The sequence below is a fragment of the Callithrix jacchus genome, chromosome 6 (genome assembly GCF_049354715.1).
Source record: "Callithrix jacchus isolate 240 chromosome 6, calJac240_pri, whole genome shotgun sequence".
In the NCBI taxonomy this organism is placed as follows: Eukaryota; Metazoa; Chordata; class Mammalia; order Primates; family Cebidae; genus Callithrix; species Callithrix jacchus.
Genome location: NC_133507.1, coordinates 56,523,934 through 56,545,015, shown reverse-complemented (window position 1 = coordinate 56,545,015; position 21,082 = coordinate 56,523,934). Strand labels below are relative to the sequence as shown.

The window sequence follows — 21,082 nt, the reverse complement described above, 5'->3', positions numbered from 1 at the left end:
AGGGTACTTACACAAACCTAGATTGTATAGTCTACTACACACCTAGGCTATGTGGTGTAGCCTATTGCTCCTAGGCTACAAAACTGTAGTAGCATATTACTGTACTAAATACTCTAAGGAATTGTAACATAGTGGTAAGTATTTGTGTATTTGTGTATCTAAAAATATCTAAATATAGAAAAGGTAATATGTTGCATTACAATGTCATGATGGCCAGGACTTCACTGAGGTGATAGGGATTTTTCAGCTCCATTAAAAGCTTACAGTACCATCATTGTTTATGCAACTTGGTTCATCATTGACCGGGATGTCATTATGGGGCACGTAGCTGTATTTCAGCAAATGTTTCATGGGCTCTGAGAAACACTTAAAATGCCAGAAAAATAACATGTACTCTGATTTCCAGTGTCCTGTCGCAACTGACTGCTTTCCTTTGATATTTAAACCTGTGTAGTAAAGTAGAATAGCTCAATACCTAAATGTATTAATTCATAAGAGTTGCAAAATGGTGGCTAGGCATGGTGACTCATTCCTGTAATCCCAGCACTTTGGGAGGCCGAGGGGGGCAGATCACGAGGTCAGGAGATTGAGACCATCTTGGCCAACATGGTGAAACCTCAGCTCTACTAAAATACAAAAAAATTAGCTGGACGTGGTGGTGCATGCCTGTAGTCCCAGATACTTGGGAGGCTGAGGCAGGGGAATCACTTGAACTCGGGAGGTGGAGGTTGCCGTGAGCTGAGATTGTGCCACTGCACTCCAGCCTGGCAACAGAGCAAGACTCTATCTCAAAAAAAAAAGTTGCAAAATGGCAAAGTTTTAAGTCAATTGTTTCAATTCATCCATTTGCTGAAATAATTTTATAAGGCAATGCTTACCCTCATCTAGTATCTAGTTATCCAGTGGTATGGTTCATGTAGGAAAGGCAGGATGATCTTTCCCTGTATGTACCCAGTTTGTAAGATGATGAATTCATTCCCTCTCATTATGAGAAGGTAACCAATTCAATTTTTTGCCAATATTATTATAAACTCATAGATTTGAACATATTTGATGGGCTTCAATCCATTATAATCGTTATACTTATTAAAGTTTAAATTGTTCTGAGTCCTTTTTGTCATAACTTTGTAGTCTTTGATAGCTTCTTTGTATGACAAGAGACTGCAGGCTCATCTTATACATTTCCTGCCCCTGGAGTCAATATTTCTCCTAAGAAAACTTGATATCTCTGTGTGGGAATGATATTTCACAACTCAAGATATTCATTGCTTCTGCTTTGGTGATTGCTTTGAAGCTATATATATATTCTTTTACAATGAGAATCCTGGGTTTTCAAGGACACAGGGATAATAAAATTAGAATATCCTATAATTTTTCATTTGCTCTTTCCTTCATTGTGTACATAGTAGATTCGGGTTAATAGTGCTAGAAGTCTATCAAGAAAAGTTTGTCAAATAAGTTATGGTATGTACTGTGCAGCTACAAAAAGGTGCATGTAATATTTAAAAAGGATGAGTTTGCGCTTTATAGTCTGGTATGAAAAGATCTCTAAGGTCGGGTGCAGTGGCTCATGCCTGTAATCCCAGCACTTTGAAAGGCCTGGGCGGGTGGATCACTTGAGGCCAGAAGTTTGAGACAAGCCTGGCCAACATAGTGAAACCCCATCTCTACAAAAAATACAAAAACTAGCCAGGTGTAGTGGTGTGCACCTATAATCCCAGCTATTCAGGAAGCTGAGGCAGGAGAATTGCTTGAAACCAGGAGGCGGAGGTTGCAGTGAGCTGAGATGGCACCACTGCACTCCAGCCTGGGCAACAGAGCGAGACTCCATCTTAAAAAGACAGAAAGAAAAGAAAAGAAAGAAAGAGAGAGAGAGAAGAAAAGATCTCTAAAATACATTGTTAAGTGAAAACACAAGGTTCAGACCAATGTGTATGCCATTCATGCAGGAGAGGAGCTGGAGGTGGAATGCAGACAGATACTGGTTTGTATCTGACAGTTACTTTATCATCTTCAGCACAAGAGCTTTTTTTAAATGTGCCATAGCAAACTGTTTGCCTGCCTTTGGAACATATACCCAGCAGGAGTCTGACCCCCTGACTTGAGAGAAAGTAGAATTTCAACCATAGCTTTTCTATATTTATTCTGTGGTAAAATACTAAGTTATTGTTAAAACTTGCAGTATCCACCATTCCTGGGTTTAAATTTGAGATTATAGAGGGAAACGTCATAGTGTTCCAGCCCTTTTGCTAATAAGTACCAAACCATGAAAGTTGCAAGAATTGAACCATGTCTTCAAAATCTTACATTTGTTTTAGTTCCCAAAAGCCCTCAACACACTATTCCCAATTTTGGACTTTGTTGTCACAATTTCTTGTATTGAAAACAAGGGTGAATGATGAGGCCAAGGCTCAGGTTTGTAAAAGCAGGAGGAAACAGGGGTTGAGTAATTGTTTTCAGAGTTTATGTTTCCATAAAAATCACAGTTGTAAGGGGAGACACACCGTAATGGGCAGTGGCCTCGGTGGAATATTATGGTTGGCTTGTGTACATCTCTTTGCTTCTGCTACTCAAATGCAGATTACATAGTAATATGTTGGCATTGCCATTATGAGAAAATCTAGGCTCGATCAAGCCAATTTGTAAGGTGAACCACTTTGTATGATCTCAAGGAGAACCATTCTTACTGGTAAGAACAGATACCTCCCTAAAGTCACCATTTCATTTTTTGCCTCCAAATATCTGACTTAGGAGTGTCCAACAGATAATAGATATACCTCCTAGAAAGCAAACACTTAGAAGATCCTGTATATTAAAAGAAAGATTACTCTCTAATTGAAGCTGTCTCTCTCCACTAGAAGAACTCAAGAAATAGTCTTATATTATAAATTAGGGTTTAAAAGAATCATTCTAAAAACATGACATCTTGCAGCACTGTATTAGGGTATGTCACAGAGAAACTTGAACCATTTGCTAGCACCTGCTAAGAGCAGTGCTCCCAGACCAGTTGACAGGGGCGTCTGGGCAGCCTTCTTCCTGGAAGCACTTCCTTTGTCCAGTTTTATAGACTCACCATGCAGTCTTCTGTATTCTTCAGTCTCTTCTTATAGTCAGATACAAATGGTCAGACTGCAGCCTGAGACCACACTGTAGGCTTCAGTGACCCTGATTTGTTAGCCACTTAAAAAAAAAAATATATATATATGGTTTTTTATCTATTATAGATATTTTACATCTAATATATATTTTATATATACATATAATATATATTTTATATGTATTTATCTCTATATAATTCTATATCATTATATCTATGTATATATAGAGAAAATTATATATATATAAAATATGTAATAAATATAGCAAACAACTCATATATTTATATATGTAATATATAATTTCAGTTATTTGTTATAATACATTTTAAATCAACCCAAATAACTCTCTAAAGAGAGAGAAACAGAAAGAGAGAGATAATATTTCAACTCAGTGAAATATACACATGAAATAATCCCCTTCCCCCACTGACCACTGTTAACTCTGTTGAGTCTAATGCTTTCTTTCTCTCTGGCTCTCTGGTACTTAGCAACCATAAAAACAACTCAGTCTTAATCCACAAATGTTTTGTCACTTTGGGTCCTGAAAATGTTATTTCAGCTATTAAAGATTTGTCATATACATGTTTTGAATGTTCAGCTCCTGAAGAGCCTGGACCAGTGGTCCCAGCATTTGGTGGGGTGGGTGTGTGAGGGTGAGATCTGCCTCTCCCACTCCCGCCTGTCTCTACTCGCACTTTTCTGCCACTAGTGTTTGAAGGGGAGGGAAAGAAAAAATTTTTCTTTTGACTGGTCAACACAGATTTTTCCCTTTGGGAGAGGACTCGTGGGCTGGAGCGGCTCGAGTCAGAGAATACCTTACCCCATGAGATGAGACACTTCTAAAGCCTCTTCCCTAGAGAGGCTGCCTTTATCATGGGGAAAGCTCTGGGTGTATTTCACGATAATGTGCTTTCCTGCTCCTTGCCAGAGCCACAGGGAGGCCTTTTTTTTTTTTTTTTTTTGGCTCTTCATGAGGAGTTGAAGTAGGTAAAACTGGTGGGGTTGAAGAAGGTAAAATTCATGAAGTCTGGGGGCCACCTAAAAATGTCCCGTCCTCAGGAGTGTCTCACTGTCAAGCTAACCCACATTCAGCTTCCAGCAATTCGTCAAAAGTACCATTTAAGTATTCTTACCAGTTTATGGTTTCCAGGTGAGCAGATCTCTCAATGAGGACTCTGGACTCTCCTGTCTCCCCAGATTTCTGGGTGGCAATTTGCTTTGCAACCTCAGTTCTCTGGGAGCCCAAGAGCAATCATTATTTTCACTTTGCTTGGCTTTTTCTTGGACACAAGTGACAACTTTCAAGCTCTTTACAAGAGAAAGCTGAAACTGGAAATTTCTAAGTCAATTTTGAACTTAAGGGAAATGACTTGAGGAGGAAAAAGAAGCCTTCAAATGGAAGCCATAGAAGGCTCTAGATGATTTTTCCATTATTTCACAAGTGGAAAAACTTACAGAGTTAATTCAGAGTGGTGAAATCCGCCTATGAGTCTTAGTCCTTATTTTAATTTCATCTGGGCGGCCCCGAAGAGTGATGACATTGATGATAATTATTGCAAGAATGAGACATACATTTCAAATATCTTAGCTATATTATTCCAAAATGCCAAAACAAGGGAATATAGCTCCTAAAAAGTATACCATTTTCACTAAAAAACCTGAATATTGTTCTCTGCCTCCTAGAGATGTCTCAGCTGAAATAAGAAAAGGGGAATTTGAAATCCAAAATGTTGCGGCATTTATTTCACTCCTGTTGTCTTATAACTGTTTAACCCATAGAAGTTTTGCTTTTTCAACAAGACCAAGAGCCCATTTCGGCCAGGTAGCTTATCAGAGTCTCCCTTAGCCTTGCACGCTGCTCTGCACACAAGAGACCTTCATGAAATCCTTGCATCAGACTGGATGTGGACTTGCCTGACACTGGGTTGGCAGGAGTTGTGTCCCCATCTTGCTTGTCATTCTTGTCACTTGGTTTAAAATGCTGTGTCTTGCAAAAGGCTTCTGTGAGCAAGTACTTGAGGAAAAAGAATTACCCCCTTTCAAAAGGGTCTGAATATGGTCTTTCGTGAGGCCTATACTTCATTATAATCTACCGGGGAGTTATTGTGCATCTTGTAATGGAGGCTAAATTCATATTTTTCATTCACCTGATTAGTATTTCTGCATTGGCTCTGGTGGCAAAAGGAATATTTTCCCTCTCTGTTTCTCCTTTTCAGTACTAATATAAACATAATACAAGGCAGTAGAAATAGCATCCGCTTTCCAGAAACAAACAAAAATCAATTACAGTCAGTCCTGAGGGAAGTCTTTCATGGAGAAAGCCAAGAAAAGCAGAGAGAAAGCTGAATGCCTCTGCCTTTATCTGTCTTCCCTGCCTCGCTGTTTAAGGATCACATTGTCACAGCCTTATTTGGACTCTTTCATGCTCAGTTAGGGAGGAAGGATTTTAATCAACATGGGATTGATGTGTCAAAATCTAGAAAATTTCATTGGAGAGGGGTCCATGCCTTTTGGGGCTCATTTGTGATCATCTGTTTTCTGGCTATAGGGCCAACATGGGGCAGCAAACCAAGGAGGCCAAATGCAGCCCCCATTCTGTGGTGTCCTACTGTCTGCCCGCCTTGCCTAGAGCTCAGCAGGAAGAGTGCCCAGGAGGATATGGTGTGGGGAGTGACAGGGCTGGGTGGCACCTGTGGCAGCCCTGCGAGCCCTGTGGCCACTGTGACTAGTCTTCTGCATGGGTCCTGGGCTGTTGCTGTCAGATCAACTCTTTGCCCTTTGGTTGTGCCTTTGGTCTGATTTTCTTTCTTTGACTCTCACGGATACTACAGTGCTGCTTCTTTCCCTCTTGCATTTAACCTAATCATTTATACAAGGAAATTCTTTTCCATATTTTTCTGACTTCTAACTGGAGAGAGACTGGATGCGGGAGGCTCTCACCTCCCTCTCAGCAGTGGCCCCATGTCCTCTCTGGTGGTGGCTGTACCTCTAGGGTTCTGGGACACCTGCCAGGATTCCAGCTCCCACCGGGACACCTGGCTCAGACCCTGGTCATGCTTCCACATCTCTCTAACCCTTTGCTTGAGGGCTTCCTGCTTTGCTAATATTGGGACTACGTCTCACAGTGGTCTATTTGGCTTCTCAAATTTTCCTCCCCTGATGCAGTACTTCCCACATTAAACTCCCTCTGTGGTAAACACACAGTGCTTTCCACCTCCTGGCTGCACTGGACTGCTACTCCTCTCCCTGGTCGATTTATCTTAAGCTCTGATGGGACAGTTCCTTAATGCTCAATGTTGTTTTATTGCTACAAAGCTGCTTTTTAAAAAGTTAATTCAGACCAAGCATGATGCAGGGCGCTAATGTGTATTCTCAATAGGGCACTGTGAATATTTATTGCTGGAAATTCATCAGGTCATTCATCACCTGATGACCTAGAAGAGCTTAGATGCAATTTTCTCAATGAACTTGAATCACACAGGACACAAACTCTTCCAAAAAGTGGGCCAGGATGTCTCTAGAAGGAAACTATAGGTGGATGGGGCAATTGTACCAGCAATGGAGACACTGGAGTGAAATACACCTGGAGTCTACTCTCAGCAATTTCAGTTCTTGGCTGTGTGAGCACAGGCAAGTCCCTAAGTGTCTCTGGCCTTAGCTGTCTCTGTAAACAATGAGAGTCAGAATATAGCAAGGAGATATGTGTAAAGGAGCATGTGTGGACAGCATGCCCCTAGGGCTGGCTTTCTGTCTTTGTTTCTCACAAATATCATCATGCTTTTGTCTTTCATTCTCCTATTTAACCCAAGAATTCATAAAATGACATTCTTTCCCTTACTTTTCTATAGAGCAGCTAAGGTGAAATTCCCAAAAGAAACTTGACTTGAAAGCCAAAGGAAACCAAAAAGGAAGTAAATAAACTGACCCAAAGGCAATAAAGCTACACTTGTAATGCAGGGGTCCCTGAACAGGCATTGGCCAGTGACGATTTCCAGGGGCTGGCCTGCCTATCAGGCTTGCCCTCTGTCTCAAAGCATTTGGCTTCTAAGTGCCAACATAGTTCTGAGCATGTGGTATATTGCCTAACTGAATACAGTGTCCCCTTCCAAAACGAACTCCTATTCCCTCAAAATAAACCTTTCCTGCTTTCCCCTGCATGTGTTCCTTGGAGGTTTTATTTAAATAAAGGGACCGTCTCCTTCTCAAGGCATCCTCCATTCATCAGGCTGTCCCTAACCCCAAAATCTTTGAGCCAGAAAAGGTTCCGAGAATTCTGCCTTTCAGCAGATGAAATGGCCTCTTGGTCCTGGAACTGGTAGTAGGATTATGTAGCTAAAAGACAATTTTGTGTCCATTTACCTCTTTAGAAGGTGCAAATCAAAGAGAAGTATCTTGAAGCTTGAGACTTAACTACTTTAGTAACACTTTCTTTTCAGGGTTCCAAGGGACTGAAAGGGAGCTGTCCAACAAAATAAAGTAGCCTAGGGACCACTTGTTAGCATTTTGTTAAAATATAGCCATTTCTGTAGAAACACATTAAAATGCAATTTTCAAATAATGTTTCATTGCACCTACCGAAGAATAAACATTTATCCCTAGTCCTCAAGCAGGGGCATCTTTTTGACCTTGGCTCTGGCAGCCTCTTAGAGACCACTGCAAAGGAACGTAAATTTTTTCACTGGAAAGAAAAGGTGAACTCAGAAACGAATCCCATACCCATCTACTCTAGGCCACACCTATCTGCATCTCTTTCCTCCAAGACAAGAAGAAATGGCTTTCTACTATTATCTTCAAGAAACAAGAGGTCTTTACAATTTGATACAGTCAGGGGCAGTCCTAGACTGTAAACCAACCTGTATAATGAAAAGAGGTGAGAGGCTTAAGAACCTGGGAACTCACAACTCAGAAACATGTAGCGTGTTTTAACTGCACATTTTCAGGGTCCTACTGTATGATGGTCTCACACGTTTGAACATTTTTTTAGGTTATAATACCATCAAATAATTCTTGTCTTCTTTGAGGTATTAGGTGCAAATACCGGGACTCTGTGAGCTCATAGTCCCTCTCCATCAGTAGGTCTGCCATAACGGAGCATGGGCTATTTCAGAGCAAAATCAGTCTCTGTTTAAAGCAACTGTTGAGTTGAACTAGAGTGATACTTCTTCATCTATGCTGGTTGTAAACTGTATGCTTCTAAAATACTGTAATATTGCTTGACATCTGTGCTACAGTGATTTCAAGAGAGAAAAAAGGTCTACTAGATGCCAGCAAGGTGATGAAAATGTTTAAATAAGTTAGTTCAGTGAGATTTCAGCCATTCTGAATACATCCATATCTTGTCTATACTGCTATTTTCAAGTTTAGTATTCTTTTCTCTTCTTCCTTAATTCTATTATAAATCATAAACATCAACCTACTTGAAACTTATTATTGATTTAAAAGAAGGCATATATTTACACATGTATATTTGTATTTAGGTGCATACCCTATTATATATTGACTGTTGTTTCCCCCATTGATTGATTTTTTTATTAGGACTAGAGGGAAAACTTACCAATTTATTTTCATTGTAATGGCTTCTATTTGGAGACGGTGGGGTTTTTGGTACAAAGCATCATAATCTCTACATCAGTTTTCCATGACTGCTAGAACAAATTACCACAAATGTAGTGGTTTAAAAAACACTTAATAACCTGACAGTGCTGTAGTTTAGAAGTCTGAAGTGGGTCGCACTAGGCCCAGATTAAAGTGTCAGCAGGGCTGCGTTCATCTGGAGGGTCTAGGGGAAATCCTCTTTTCATTGTTTTTCTCCTTTTCCTGGAGGCTGCTCTCATTCCTTGGCCCTTGGCCCCTTCCATCTTCAAAGCCAGTTCTGCTTTTCTCTTCCATCTTTTAAGCCTCCTTAAGATTACCTTTGGCCCAGCTAGAAACACCAGGATTATCTCCTTGGTTTCATGCTTAACTTAATCGTACCCATAGAGTCCCTTTTGCCACATAACCTAAAATATTTGAAGGCTCTGGGAATAAGGACATAAATTTTTTTTTTCTGTTGAGGGGATTATTATTCTGCCTACCACAATCTCATAAGAAATAAACATGCCATCTTTTCTTACCCTCTGGAAGTGGCATAAACAGCATTGTATTGGTGGTTCTGCCACTCTCCTTGACTAGATACATTTTTCTCCATTTGGAATGCCATTACCAGATTATTTCAGTGCAAGAAAACAAAGGGATTTCCGTAAGACTAGAGGGCTTAATGTGTAGCTGTGTGGCAAGTAATTTTTCTGGGATTATATTCAATACCTCCCTCTGAAGCATGTGGTTAATAGGCTAAGTGCTGTGGTTCATGCCTGTAATCCCAGCACTTTAGAAGGTCAAAACAGAAGGGTCTCTTGAGGCCAGGAGTTTGAGGCCAGCCTGGGCAACACATATAGACACCCATCTCTACAGAAAAAAAAAATGTTTAACTGGGCATGGTAGTGCAAGCCTGTAGTCCTAGGTACTTGGGAGGCTGAGGCGGGTGAATCTCTTGAGCCTGGGAGTTCAAGGCTTTCAGCTTTCAGTGAGCTAGGATCACACCACTGTACTTCGGCCTGTGCAACAGAACAAGACTGCATCTACTTAAAAAATAGACTGAAGATAATCACGTACACTTTCTCTAGGGCCTAGAGCTGATCTGACGGTCAAAGAGTCCTGAACTCTGTACACTTTCTTCCTCTTTGTAGGAGAGAGAGAAGTGTACTAACTGCCTCAGTGGGCCCTAGGAGCTTGAGTGCGTAGATCCACCAATAACTCTCATTTTAAAATTAAAACTTTATTTCTAAAAATACAAACTGCAGAAAAAAGAATCTTAACTACACAAGAGAGGAAGAAATGTCTCATTTCCATCCCATATCAATACTTTATTCCCACCCCTGGAGATGGGTCATTTTAATCTCCATTTATGTTTATCTTGTTTTGCTTTTTTCTCTGCTCCAATGTTTGTTAGGCTTTGAATATATATTTATTCCATCTTCTCATGAAGCCTACAAACATCTAATCATTCCTATCTATTTGGTTTTTCATTTTTAATAATTTATATTTAAATGTTGGCAAATTGAATGGTCTAATTTTGCCCTTTGAATGCCTATGCATTCAAGTTCTTTAGGCAGAATTTATCTCTTGTTTTTTTAAATTCTATTTTGAGTTTCTATAAAAGTGGATGTTTCCTATTATCCCCCAACCCATAATTTTCTTCAGTGAACTTTTTGTTTAATTTTCTTTTGCTTTAACATTTTATTTTTCAGACACCTCTCATTGAACCTCACGTTCCTCTTCGTCCTGCTAACACCATTACCAAGGTAATGGGATGTAGGTGGGTTGATGAGCCATCGAGCTAGCTTCTTGTACCTCTGGAGGCAGTCTATATCAGGGCATCACATCAGGAAGCATCTGATGCATTTTCTAGAGAGAGGAAATATTCAGTGTTTCAGTTCTCAATATAAACCAGTGACATGTCACATAAGTGAACAAAATAAACGTATTGAGTGAGTTACGTTTTCCAAGCCAGAGTCAGATTGGAAAGTGGTTTAAGGATTTGTTTGGTTTGTTTCCCTTATATAAACACTTCTTTCTCCTCCCCTCCTTCCACCTGATTAAAATCCAGGTCCCTTCAGAGAAGATCCTCAAGGCTGGAAAAATTTTACGAAATGCCATTCTCTCTCGAGCACCTCACATGATAAGGGATAGAAAATACCACCTAAAGACATACAGGTATGTGTGCTAATTCTAAAGGCAGCACCCTGCTCACATTCATGTTTAGGGAAAATGGTACAGAAGTGCTTCTCCCTGTTTTTCATGTGGGACAGCCCATTTTGTAATGGCTTCAGGTTCTGGAAGGTTAGGCTTGTCTTAGATCCCAGCTTAACTGCGGTTGTTTAATTATCCTGAATATTCCCAGCGCCTCCTAAACTAATTTGCTTGGATATTGGTTTAGTTGTGATGAACAAAGAGGAGAAAATTTTTGTTATTTCTGTTTGCTAGTGACTTTTAGGAAGCCTACTAGATTTAGATCACATTCTTTTCTTTCTTTCTTTCTTTTTTTTAGAAGGAAAGAAAGAAAAAAAAGGAGTGAAGGAGAGGAAGAAAGAGGAAGAAAAAGAGGGAGAGAGAACAGGAATATTGCTTTATTCTAAAAATGGGTATTAATAATGGCTGATCAATATTTTGTGTATTTAAAGTGGAGAATGTATATTTTGTGTATTTAAAATGGAGAGCTCTATAAATATTTATTAAGTTTACTTGTTCCGGATCTGAGTTCAAGTCCTGGTTGTCCTCATCAATTTTCTGCCTCGTTGAGTCCAAATCTCTTTATGGGTCTTATGTATCTGGGTGTTAGGATCGTTAGCTTTTATTGTTGCATTGATCCTTTTATCACTATATCTTTGTTGCTTTGAAATCTAGTTTATCAGATGCGAGAATTGCAACTCCTGCTTTTTATTTATTTATTTATTTTAGATTTAGATCACATTCAACCAACATTGACTGCACACTTATTTATACTAAAAGACCCGTACCAGGTCTCTTTCAGTATATTCACCCATTTCATCCACATAACCCTGCCAGACGGGTATGACCATTTTTCAGATAGCAAAACTGAGGCTTGGAGAAATTAGCTATGCTTGTCCAAATCACAAATCGAGTGAGAGGTAGGACCAAGATTTAAACCAAGATTGGTTGATTTCCAGATTCAGTGATCATTTCATTCATTCAGTCAGTCATTCATTTATTCTGCAAGTTTAGCACTTACTGGGTGCCGGGCACTATTGTGTTTCAAGCCGTAAGAATACGCAGTGAACAAAATATGTGAAGTCCTTTACATAGCTTATTTTCTAAGGTAGGATTCTATCCTACCATGCATGTAGTAAGATATACAACTCTGCATCACACATATATTCATACAGAATATGAATTCCTAATTATAGTTCTCAATGGAGATAAGAAATGGCCAAGATAAAGACTGAGATTGCGTGGTTGGCTGAACCTTCTGGGATAACTGAACCATGGTGGGCCAGCTAAGAACTCGAGTCTAATCCTAACTTTTGATTTTATCAATTCAACAAGTGTTTAGGAACTAGAATTGCCAATATGTGGCACACAGCTCTTCACTGTCTCTTCCCAAACCCGGGGTTCAGACATGACAACCCTCTTTCAGCAGTCAGTGAGACTCTTTCCCATTTAGCCTAGACATGACCTCAGAACCCATCAGCATTGGCATGAGTCAAAACCTGTTTGATTCACATGAACCAAATTCATAAGACACACTGAAAATCTGGAATGCAAATTTCAAAGTTACCATAAAGGACGTATATCTTCTACCAACTATGACAGAACCTCTAAAGGTTCTGGTTCAGGAATTTGAGCATAAATACGTGCTCAGTTAGTTAATGTGATCTACATCTGGTACTATAGGGCTCACCTTAGAGCAAACCTACCGGGTATAAGCACCTCCAGATCCAGTCTCCCTCTCAAGGACAGAGATAGAAAAAAATACATTGCAGATTCTTCCTCTTCTGATTATTTTTTCTATACTCCATGAAAACTAACACTCTTCTGCTTGCATTTGGCATGAATATATCGAAAGACCAAAACTGACAGTGTGTTGCATTTAGATTGGCCTCTTGTTGACAGAATTTTGGAAATGAGATGAGACTTGAAAAAGTACCTTAGTCTCATCAGTAGCACATTCCACTTAGGACACATTCCATCTCTTAGGACAGATGGATCACCTAGCCCATTTTATGTTGATATTAACTACCTACTATTTTGGATGTTTACATTTGTAAGTCTTGTTCTTCAACACTGGAAGTTGACTCTTTTTCTAGTCTGTGGCCCTTTTATTGGTCTGTTTTCACATGGCTATAAAGAACTATCTGAGACTGGGTAATTTATGAAGAAAAATGGTTTAATCAACTCATAGTTCCATAGACTTAACAGCAAACTTACAAGGAAACTTACAATTATGGGAGAAGGCCAAGGGGAAGTAGGCACATCTTACCATGGCAGAGCAGGAGAGAGAGAGAAGGGGTAGGTGCCACACCCTTTTACACGATCAGATCTTGTAAGAACTCACTCACTATCACAAGAAAAGCAAGAGGAAAATTTGCCCCCATGATCCAGTTGCCTACCACCAGCCCCTCCCCTGACACATGGGAATTACAATTTGAGATGAGATTTGGGTGGGGACACAGAGCCAAACCATCTCAGGCCCCCTACACACTGCTGTAATTTTAAGAAAAGTAAAGGTTAAACTCAATCAATGTGTTGCATGTCCTCAGAGAGTTCAGCGTTTTAAATTCATTCAGGAAATATCAAAGATCTCATATGGTTAAAGGACCTTTTTCTTTTCAAAACTTCATTCTCCCAAGCCCCCGATTTAAGATGTGATTTTGCTTTGCCAAGTATTGACTTACGAGGGAAAATTCATTAAAATATGTCATGTTTGATGATAGATAATGGAAACTAGAAGTCAGAAACCATAATCTCTTCCATGCTCCATCGTACTAAGACTTTAAACCCCTAAAATATATGTGTTATATCTGTTCCACACCCTATGACACAAATTAATGATCTGCTGGGAATAACCATTGGACTCAACTGGAAGCCAGAAGCATGATTTCTTTTTTCTGAAGGACAGTCTGAGTTCCTTGTCCCAGATCTTATACTTGCCAGTTTCATCCTCTCTCTCCCTCCTGCTCCTCACTCCATTATATTATTGCCACATTATTAGGGAGCTGATGCCTCTTCAGGTGCAGCATGACTCCCCCAAAATCACTATCCTAGAGGTCTGCTGTCAATTCTAAATCACTTAGGGATCATTAATGGAAAGGTACCTGTGCTTCCATCAGCTACAAGTGGCACAGCAGTGTGTCTTTGTTCCCTTTGCTGACTGTAAGATTCTTATACCCTTTGTAAGGACTCATCAGATGCTCTGGGATCATCTTGAGTCTGTGTGCTTTTTTTTGTAAAGGCAATCATTGATTAAAAGCCAAATGAAATTGATTTTTATGTATTTTTACATGATTTTTACCATTAATCAATTCTCAGGAAAGAAACATTCTGGCAGATCTTACGTTTTGTTCAGAATGATTTATGAATAGGTGACTGTAGCCCACTGGAGCTCTAATGTGCAGGTATAGCCTGTAATAAGGGCAGTCCTGTAAACATAATGGTCTTCTCAGTACATCCTCCCTGTGAAATATTCTGAGGTCAGGGTCAGCCTCAAATCAAGGAATCCCACGATTTCTCTGATAGATTTTGGAAGTCCAAGATTAAGATTATTAGAACTGGAAAAGGCTTTAGAGGCCATCATTTGCTCCTCCTATTTTTTTATTTTTTACAAGCAAGAAAAGTGAGAACCAGAGAGTTGAAACCATGTGGCCAAAGTCACATAGCTAGTAAGTAGCAGACCTAGTGCTGTCTCATGTCTCCTGCCACTTCAAGACTGTACCCAAAGTGGCACAGCACCATGAGTCTCCTCCAGTTTCAACTAGAAAGGCGCTCCCTCGCCCACGCCCCAGAGGTGGAACCGTCCTTTGCATGGCAGGGGAGGTCACCAGTGACTCAGTCCCAGCTGCAGGCAGCCAGCTGCTCTATGACTCCCTGCCTTGTTCCATCATCCCTTGGGATTGATCCACTGCTAGGACTTCAACATTCCATTTCCTCTCTTGAAGCACCATGCCATAGACCCCTGCCCCCTTCTCTCACCCCTTGGGCAGTTTCAGTATTTCCTAATATGTGTGTGTGTGTGTAATTATGCATTTTCCAACTAATATATGCAGTTTGCTTAACCAGACCAACTCACCACAGAGGGGCATCTTGGGGATTAATGTGTGAATATACAGAAAGCCAGAAATCATTTGGAGCTCTTCAGATGACAGGCTCTGGAGAAGTGCTAATGCTCATTACACAGAACTTTTTCAAAGAGATTTGCATTGCTAATTGCTTGTTTCTCCCAACACCCCTCCAAGGAAGATCAGTAGTATTACTTGAAAATATAAAGTGCTATATAATTTTGCACTTATACAGCACCTTTCATGGAGCACCTCTGAGTGCCTCATAAACATTAACTCATTCTGCATGAGACTCAGGTGGAGGGAGTCTATGTATTTTGCTTTGCCTCCACCTTGCACTGAGATTTTCTGGGACTGGCTCACCAGTGCAGAGTTTCTGTTCCTCTGATTAGCTTGCCAGACAATCTCCCCCTCTAGCGGCCCTCTCATCTCCCCTCATGCTGCAAGTTGTAACACTTTCATTTAGCCTTGTTTTAAAGTTCTGTCATGAGCTGAGTGGCTTTTTTGGCTTCTATTAGCATTTGAAAACCTGAAGCTACCACGTGTGGTGGTTTGTTTGCCATGAGACCTCTTCTGGTAGGAGACCATTAAGCCCTTTGATAGGTTCTCCTCTCAAAAGCCATCTCCCATCCTCTATCTGAAAAGGGGTGCCTTCTCCACCCTGTGTGTCTCACTTCCCTTTAGACAATGCTGTGTGGGAACAGAGCTGGTGGACTGGATGATGCAGCAGACACCATGTGTTCACTCTCGGACTCAAGCTGTTGGCATGTGGCAAGTTCTGTTAGAAGACGGTGTTCTCAACCACGGTAAGATGAGCCTCAGTCCCTGGAAACCTCTCAAGAAATGCTAAGTGCATTTCTTTGGGTAAGTAGTTGCTGAACTCTCAAATGGGCAAGAAGGAATTACGATCACTTTAGGGACCTGCAGAGCCAGCATCTTCATTTAGCAATACAAATGCAGCAAGTAGATGCTATTGATTGCTATATTCTACCGTGTACCTTCCCAACTTGGGAGAACGTATGAAAGGAAAATGAAATTGCAGCCCGAGTGCATCAGTTCCAATTATGTTTATTAGTTTGCATTCACGGTTCATTGATAGTGTGATTATACTCTGAGCAGTGCATAGCAATCCTGATGCAGGGGCAGAATGAAGAGCAGTGAAGTGTGTGGCTGGGCTGATGACATGAAAGTAAGTAGTGAATTCAGAAGCTGCCTTTTAACTGTGCCACCGTCTGGGAGAGCCAATTTGTATACCCACAGGATGACCATATTTAAAATCAAGAATGTGCTCTGCAGTTGTGGCTCTTGATAACTGCAGGGGCTGTAATTGAGCAGAGTAGCTCTTCAGGACTGGTGTGTAACTCTGGCCAAACTCTTGTGCCATTTGTTGAAGACGCTTCCAAACAGACAAAATAATTGAAATCATGCATTTCATTTACCAGCACCTGGGAATCTAGTAATGGTTTTGCCAGCGTTTCTCATACTTTAATGTGCATACATGTTGCCTGGGTCTCTTGTTAAGTGCAGATTTGGACACAGCTTATCTGAAATTGACTCAGAGTCTGCATTTCCAACAAGTTTCCAGATGCTGCTGCTGTTGCTCCTCCAGGAATCACACTTTGAGCAGCAAGGGGTCTACTGCTTCTCTTTACCTTTTGAGGGTATTGATGCTCCCTCCTGAAAAGGGGCTCGAGGCTCTAAGACATGTCCATGAGGGATTCTGAGCCACATTCATTGTCCTTATCCTACCAAGATCTAAATCCTATTTAAAGGAATAAGAGGAAAAAGCTTTTAAAAATCAGATCTTGAAGAAAATTACCACAAAATCCTTCTAGCAGTATAAGATCTAGAAGTCTGGTCTGGTCAGCTTTGTTCCAACAATTAATTTTGTACTAGCACTTTTTTCCAGAGTGCAGACAGAAATGTTTATAAACAGTACATATAGAAAGAATAACATAAATTCTGACAAAGCAGATATTTTTTAAAGCCTGTACTTTCAAAAGCCATGAAACAACATGACCTGGCAGTTGGTTCATTTCCTGTTTGGGACACAGGTCCCACCTCCTAGAAAATATCAGGAAGGCGATTTCTGCAGGTCAAAGTGTTCATTTCAGAAACTCTGGCAGGTCCTCAAAGGGAGTCCCATGGAGGCCCAGGAGATGGGTGGGTCCGAGAGGGCTGTGGTGTGCATGACTGCAGCCCCGAGGTCATGTCTTCCAGCTGCATGGCCTGGGCAGGGCAGAATGAGAAGGGTGAGGAGGCGGCCAGCTTTGCTGCCACTTGGCTCTCCTGCCCGACGCCCTGCATTTGCTTTTAGTGAACAGAGCTGTGGGGCCAAAGTGCCGCTGCTGACACGTGCTTCCATGTTTCCCATAGTGGACCAAGAGCACCATTTCCAAGACAAATATTTATTCTATCGATTTCTGGATGACGAGCATGAGGATGCCCCTTTGCCTACTGAGGAGGAGAAGAAGGAGTGTGATGAAGAGCTCCAGGACACCATGCTGCTGCTGTCCCAGATGGGCCCCGATGCCCACATGAGGATGATCCTCCGCAAACCGTGAGTGAGAGCTTGTGGCTCACCCCTCCAGGTCCCGAGGCTGCCCAGTTCATAGATGTTCCTGGGGGAGAGGCACAAGGCTGCTCTCAAAAGCCCTGGCCATCCCCCACAGCCAGAAGGGAGCAGCTGAAGGGTGTCACAGCAGTGCGTGTCTCTGTTACTTTATTTTTTGTGTTTAATACAGATGGCCCTCTTTTCCATTTTCATGAGTTACAGCTATAGAGATTGTCAGCAGTTGGCTCAGGCTGTCAAAACTGAGTCCCCATATTAAATGACCTTCGGTCAATGACAAACAGAAACTGCTCTCTTTCTATGTCACTCTGCGGCAGCCCCTTTCTGCCTAATGCAACAGGACAGAGGTCATTAGAGCCACAGGCTTCATGCCCCTGCCTCCATTCATTTGTTCCTTCACTCATTCAGCACATCCTCTTACCCTCCTCTGAGGCTTCTGTTCTTCAGCTTAAAGGCCCATTCTTCTGAGCACACTTCTACTGCATTGACCCCGTCAAGGCCCCCAGTCAGCTGAGGCAGTCTCTCCCTTCTGTCTCAGCTGAACCCACCTTACCATCAGGAGCAGGTAGCCACCTGAAATTGAGGACTCTGAAATGTTTAATCAGATCCGCTCAGGAAGAATGTGTTATTCAGCCCTGTTTGATGTGGGCACTCCATTAATTGCTATGAGGCATGTAAAGAAGTGTATGCTGTGGTCCTGATCCTCGGGGAAACCTTTTCAGTAAGTAGTGACTTGGTACTTGGTTCCAAAACCACCACACAGGCTTGTGTTTTTCAGCTGGAAATGACGCCCTCTGCCCGGCAGCTGGCATCAGCCAGCTGTGGATGTCAGCTCTGAGTCATGCTTGGCCAACCTTGGTGTATTAGTCTTGACAAGGGCATTACACGTTACATGTCCTGGGTGTCTGCTGGATACTTTCCGAGAGTGAGGTGCCCCTCAGGCCAGCCTTCCCAAAGGCTGCCCCTCAGACTAACCCACAGTAGCCTCTCTGTTGGCACTTTAATTTCCTTTCCCCTAGATTCTTTCACTTGTCCTGATTCAGGGATGTCGCCTTTGTCAAAACTTTCTCATGGGTAACACATGACTCTCCCACACCATGTGTTTCAAAGGCCTCCCCTCATCCCAGCAGGTACCATCATCCTTAACTCTAGAATCATCCTCTTTGCCTCTGTAAGCCTCAAAAACCTTTCTTCACATAAAAAGATGAGCAGGAAAATCCAAAACATCAAACAAAGCTAGAGCTTCACTGACATTAGCAGGAGTGGGGTCCAAACCTGCCCAGCCAATGTATGCTTTCTCTGCCGTGAAGGATCATAGGAGAGCATAGCTGAGGGGCACAAGACAATCCCTGGGGACTGGGAAACTCAGATGAGCACCACCATTTGAAGCTATGCTGTCTTTCTTGTCCCCTCTTGTCTCACTGTCCCTCCTTCTTTTTCCCCATCATTTCCTGGGTCCATCCCTTTCTGCTGTCCTCCTTGCTGCCACCTGCGTCCAAGCCAACATATGTAGTGGTTCTGAATCAAGGTGAGACAGTCCCCTAAGGGCCGTTGGCAAAGCTCAGGAGGGGGGCCACTGCTAGCACTCACTGGGCGGTGGCTAGGACCCAGGGCTGCCAAACACACTGCAGTACCTAGGAACCCAACACAATAAAGAACTTTCCTGAGAACAGTGCCCCTATGGAGAAATGTTACTGTCAACATTGTGAACTTCTTAAAGGCAAAGACAGATCTCATTTTATGGTATTTGTTCATTCATTGAGCAGCTACCTTGTTCTGGATACTATGTTAGGTGCTAAGGCATTAAGGTAAACATTGAACAAGAAGGCTTCTCCTCCTTGGAGTTTTCTATCTCGTGCAGAGGACAAACTTTGAACAACTACTTATGCAAGCGATCATTTAATCACAGCCAGCTGCATTACATGCTACAGAGGAAGATGTAATGTGTGTTGGCACAGCCTAATGTGAAGGAGGGTTTAACCTGGTGTGGAAGTTAGTAAGGCCGTATCCCTAGCTCTGTACTTTACACCACGTAAGCCATCAGGAAACCTTTGCTGAGTGAGTGAATGAGAGAATAAATGAATAAAAGTGTGAATATGGCTGGGTGCAGTGGCTCACATCTGTAATCCCAGCGCTTTGGGAGGCCAAGGTGGGCAGATCATCTGAGGTTGAGAGTTTGAGACCAGCCTGATCAACATGGAGAAATTCCATCTCTACTGAAAATACAAAATTAGCCAGGCTTGGTGGCAAATGCCTGTAATCTCAGCTACTTGGGAGGCTGAGGAAGGAGAATTGCTTGAACCCAAGAGGTGGAGGTTGCAGTGAGCTGAGATTGTGCCACTGCGCTCCAGCCTGGGCAACAAGAGCGAGCTCTGTCTCAAAAAAAAAAAAAAGTGTGAATACCCAGTTCCAGCTAATGTTCCCTCAGCTCTTACTTGCTTCAAGGGAGGCAGATTTGCCATCTGATTCACAAATGTTTTTGAGCATCTACCAAAGAGGTTAAAAGAAAAAAGCAATAAAATGGCTACTGCCTTTCGAGAGTTTATAAATCAATGAGAGAGGAATTTCCAGATTAGATTAAGATCCAACAATCATCAATTGAGTGCCTGCTGTATGCTAGGAACATTCATGCTAATTGGTTGATTTACCCTTCAGAAAAGACTTGAGAGCTTGTTTCCATGAGTCACCTTGGGAGAACTGGGAGCCCCCCCGTTTGTGCTTCCTTTTATTTTCCATACAACATTGAATTGCATGATTCCTGGCAGCCCAGATTCTTCACAGAAAATGACATCCCCAAGCTTACTGTCTTCCATCGTATCGCTAGTTGTAAAAGTACAGGTTTTACAAATGTTCCAAGATACATGATTGTGGATGGCCTTGGGATTTTCCCATCTTCTTAGGTTTTGCAAAACTTTGCAGACATTGGAATTGGGCTGGCACTTCCGGAACGCTTCAGTTTTCTTTCTACCAGAATAATAGCTCCTGAGAGATGGGAAAGTGAAAAATAAGGACTCTAATTTTAGAAGACAGATATTCCAACTCCACATGTACATACACACATAACTACCCTCCGCCTTTTTTTTTTTTATCCACTAAAAATCTTTGGAGCTACTACTTCATTTAAGTGGAAAGAAAAGCTTAGTTGATCAAGAATTGCCAGCATCACTGCTGTCCTTGAAGGGCCCAGCCGAGCACTTTGCTCCTGGAGACTGAAGGCATGTTCAGAGAACCTGGAGATGTTGACTTTTTAGTGCCCAAAGTCCTAAGTCATTAAGAAATGTGGAGGCATGAGATACATTGAATTCATACTGACCAGGGCAGGACCCTCTGACTTTTAGGCTCAGCACAGCTGCATTTTATAATAGTCACCACTGCCAAAGAGGTTGCAGAACTCTGATAATTACTGGCAAAGAAATAACACAATATTCTTTGATGAGAAGATTACGTTGAGAATTTGATTGTATAATGAAGATGTTGCTTTGAAAGGTACTTCCTATTGTTCTGAATCTGAGACTTGCTAGCAAAAAAAAAAAAGTGTCACTTGTTTTGACAGGCTACTTAGAAAAATTCTCTGTTTATTA

The 21,082-nt window shown here is 41.6% G+C and overlaps 1 protein-coding gene across 8 annotated transcripts in view; it reads left to right on the top strand.

The window, feature by feature from the left end:
* The window catches only part of RAPGEF4 (Rap guanine nucleotide exchange factor 4), a 327,935-nt gene that overhangs the window by 223,449 nt on the left and 83,404 nt on the right, over nt 1-21,082 (top strand). For 5 of the 8 annotated variants that reach the window (XM_035304528.3, XM_054257514.2, XM_078327386.1 and 2 more), the window contains 4 exons: nt 10,385-10,438; nt 10,744-10,850; nt 15,614-15,735; nt 17,306-17,489. In XM_035304528.3, the coding sequence (XP_035160419.1) occupies nt 10,385-10,438; nt 10,744-10,850; nt 15,614-15,735; nt 17,306-17,489 (467 nt within the window). The remainder of the gene's footprint in view (nt 1-10,384; nt 10,439-10,743; nt 10,851-15,613; nt 15,736-17,305; nt 17,490-21,082) is intronic. The other 3 variants (XM_035304529.3, XM_054257515.2, XM_002749340.6) reach the window with 1 other exon arrangement.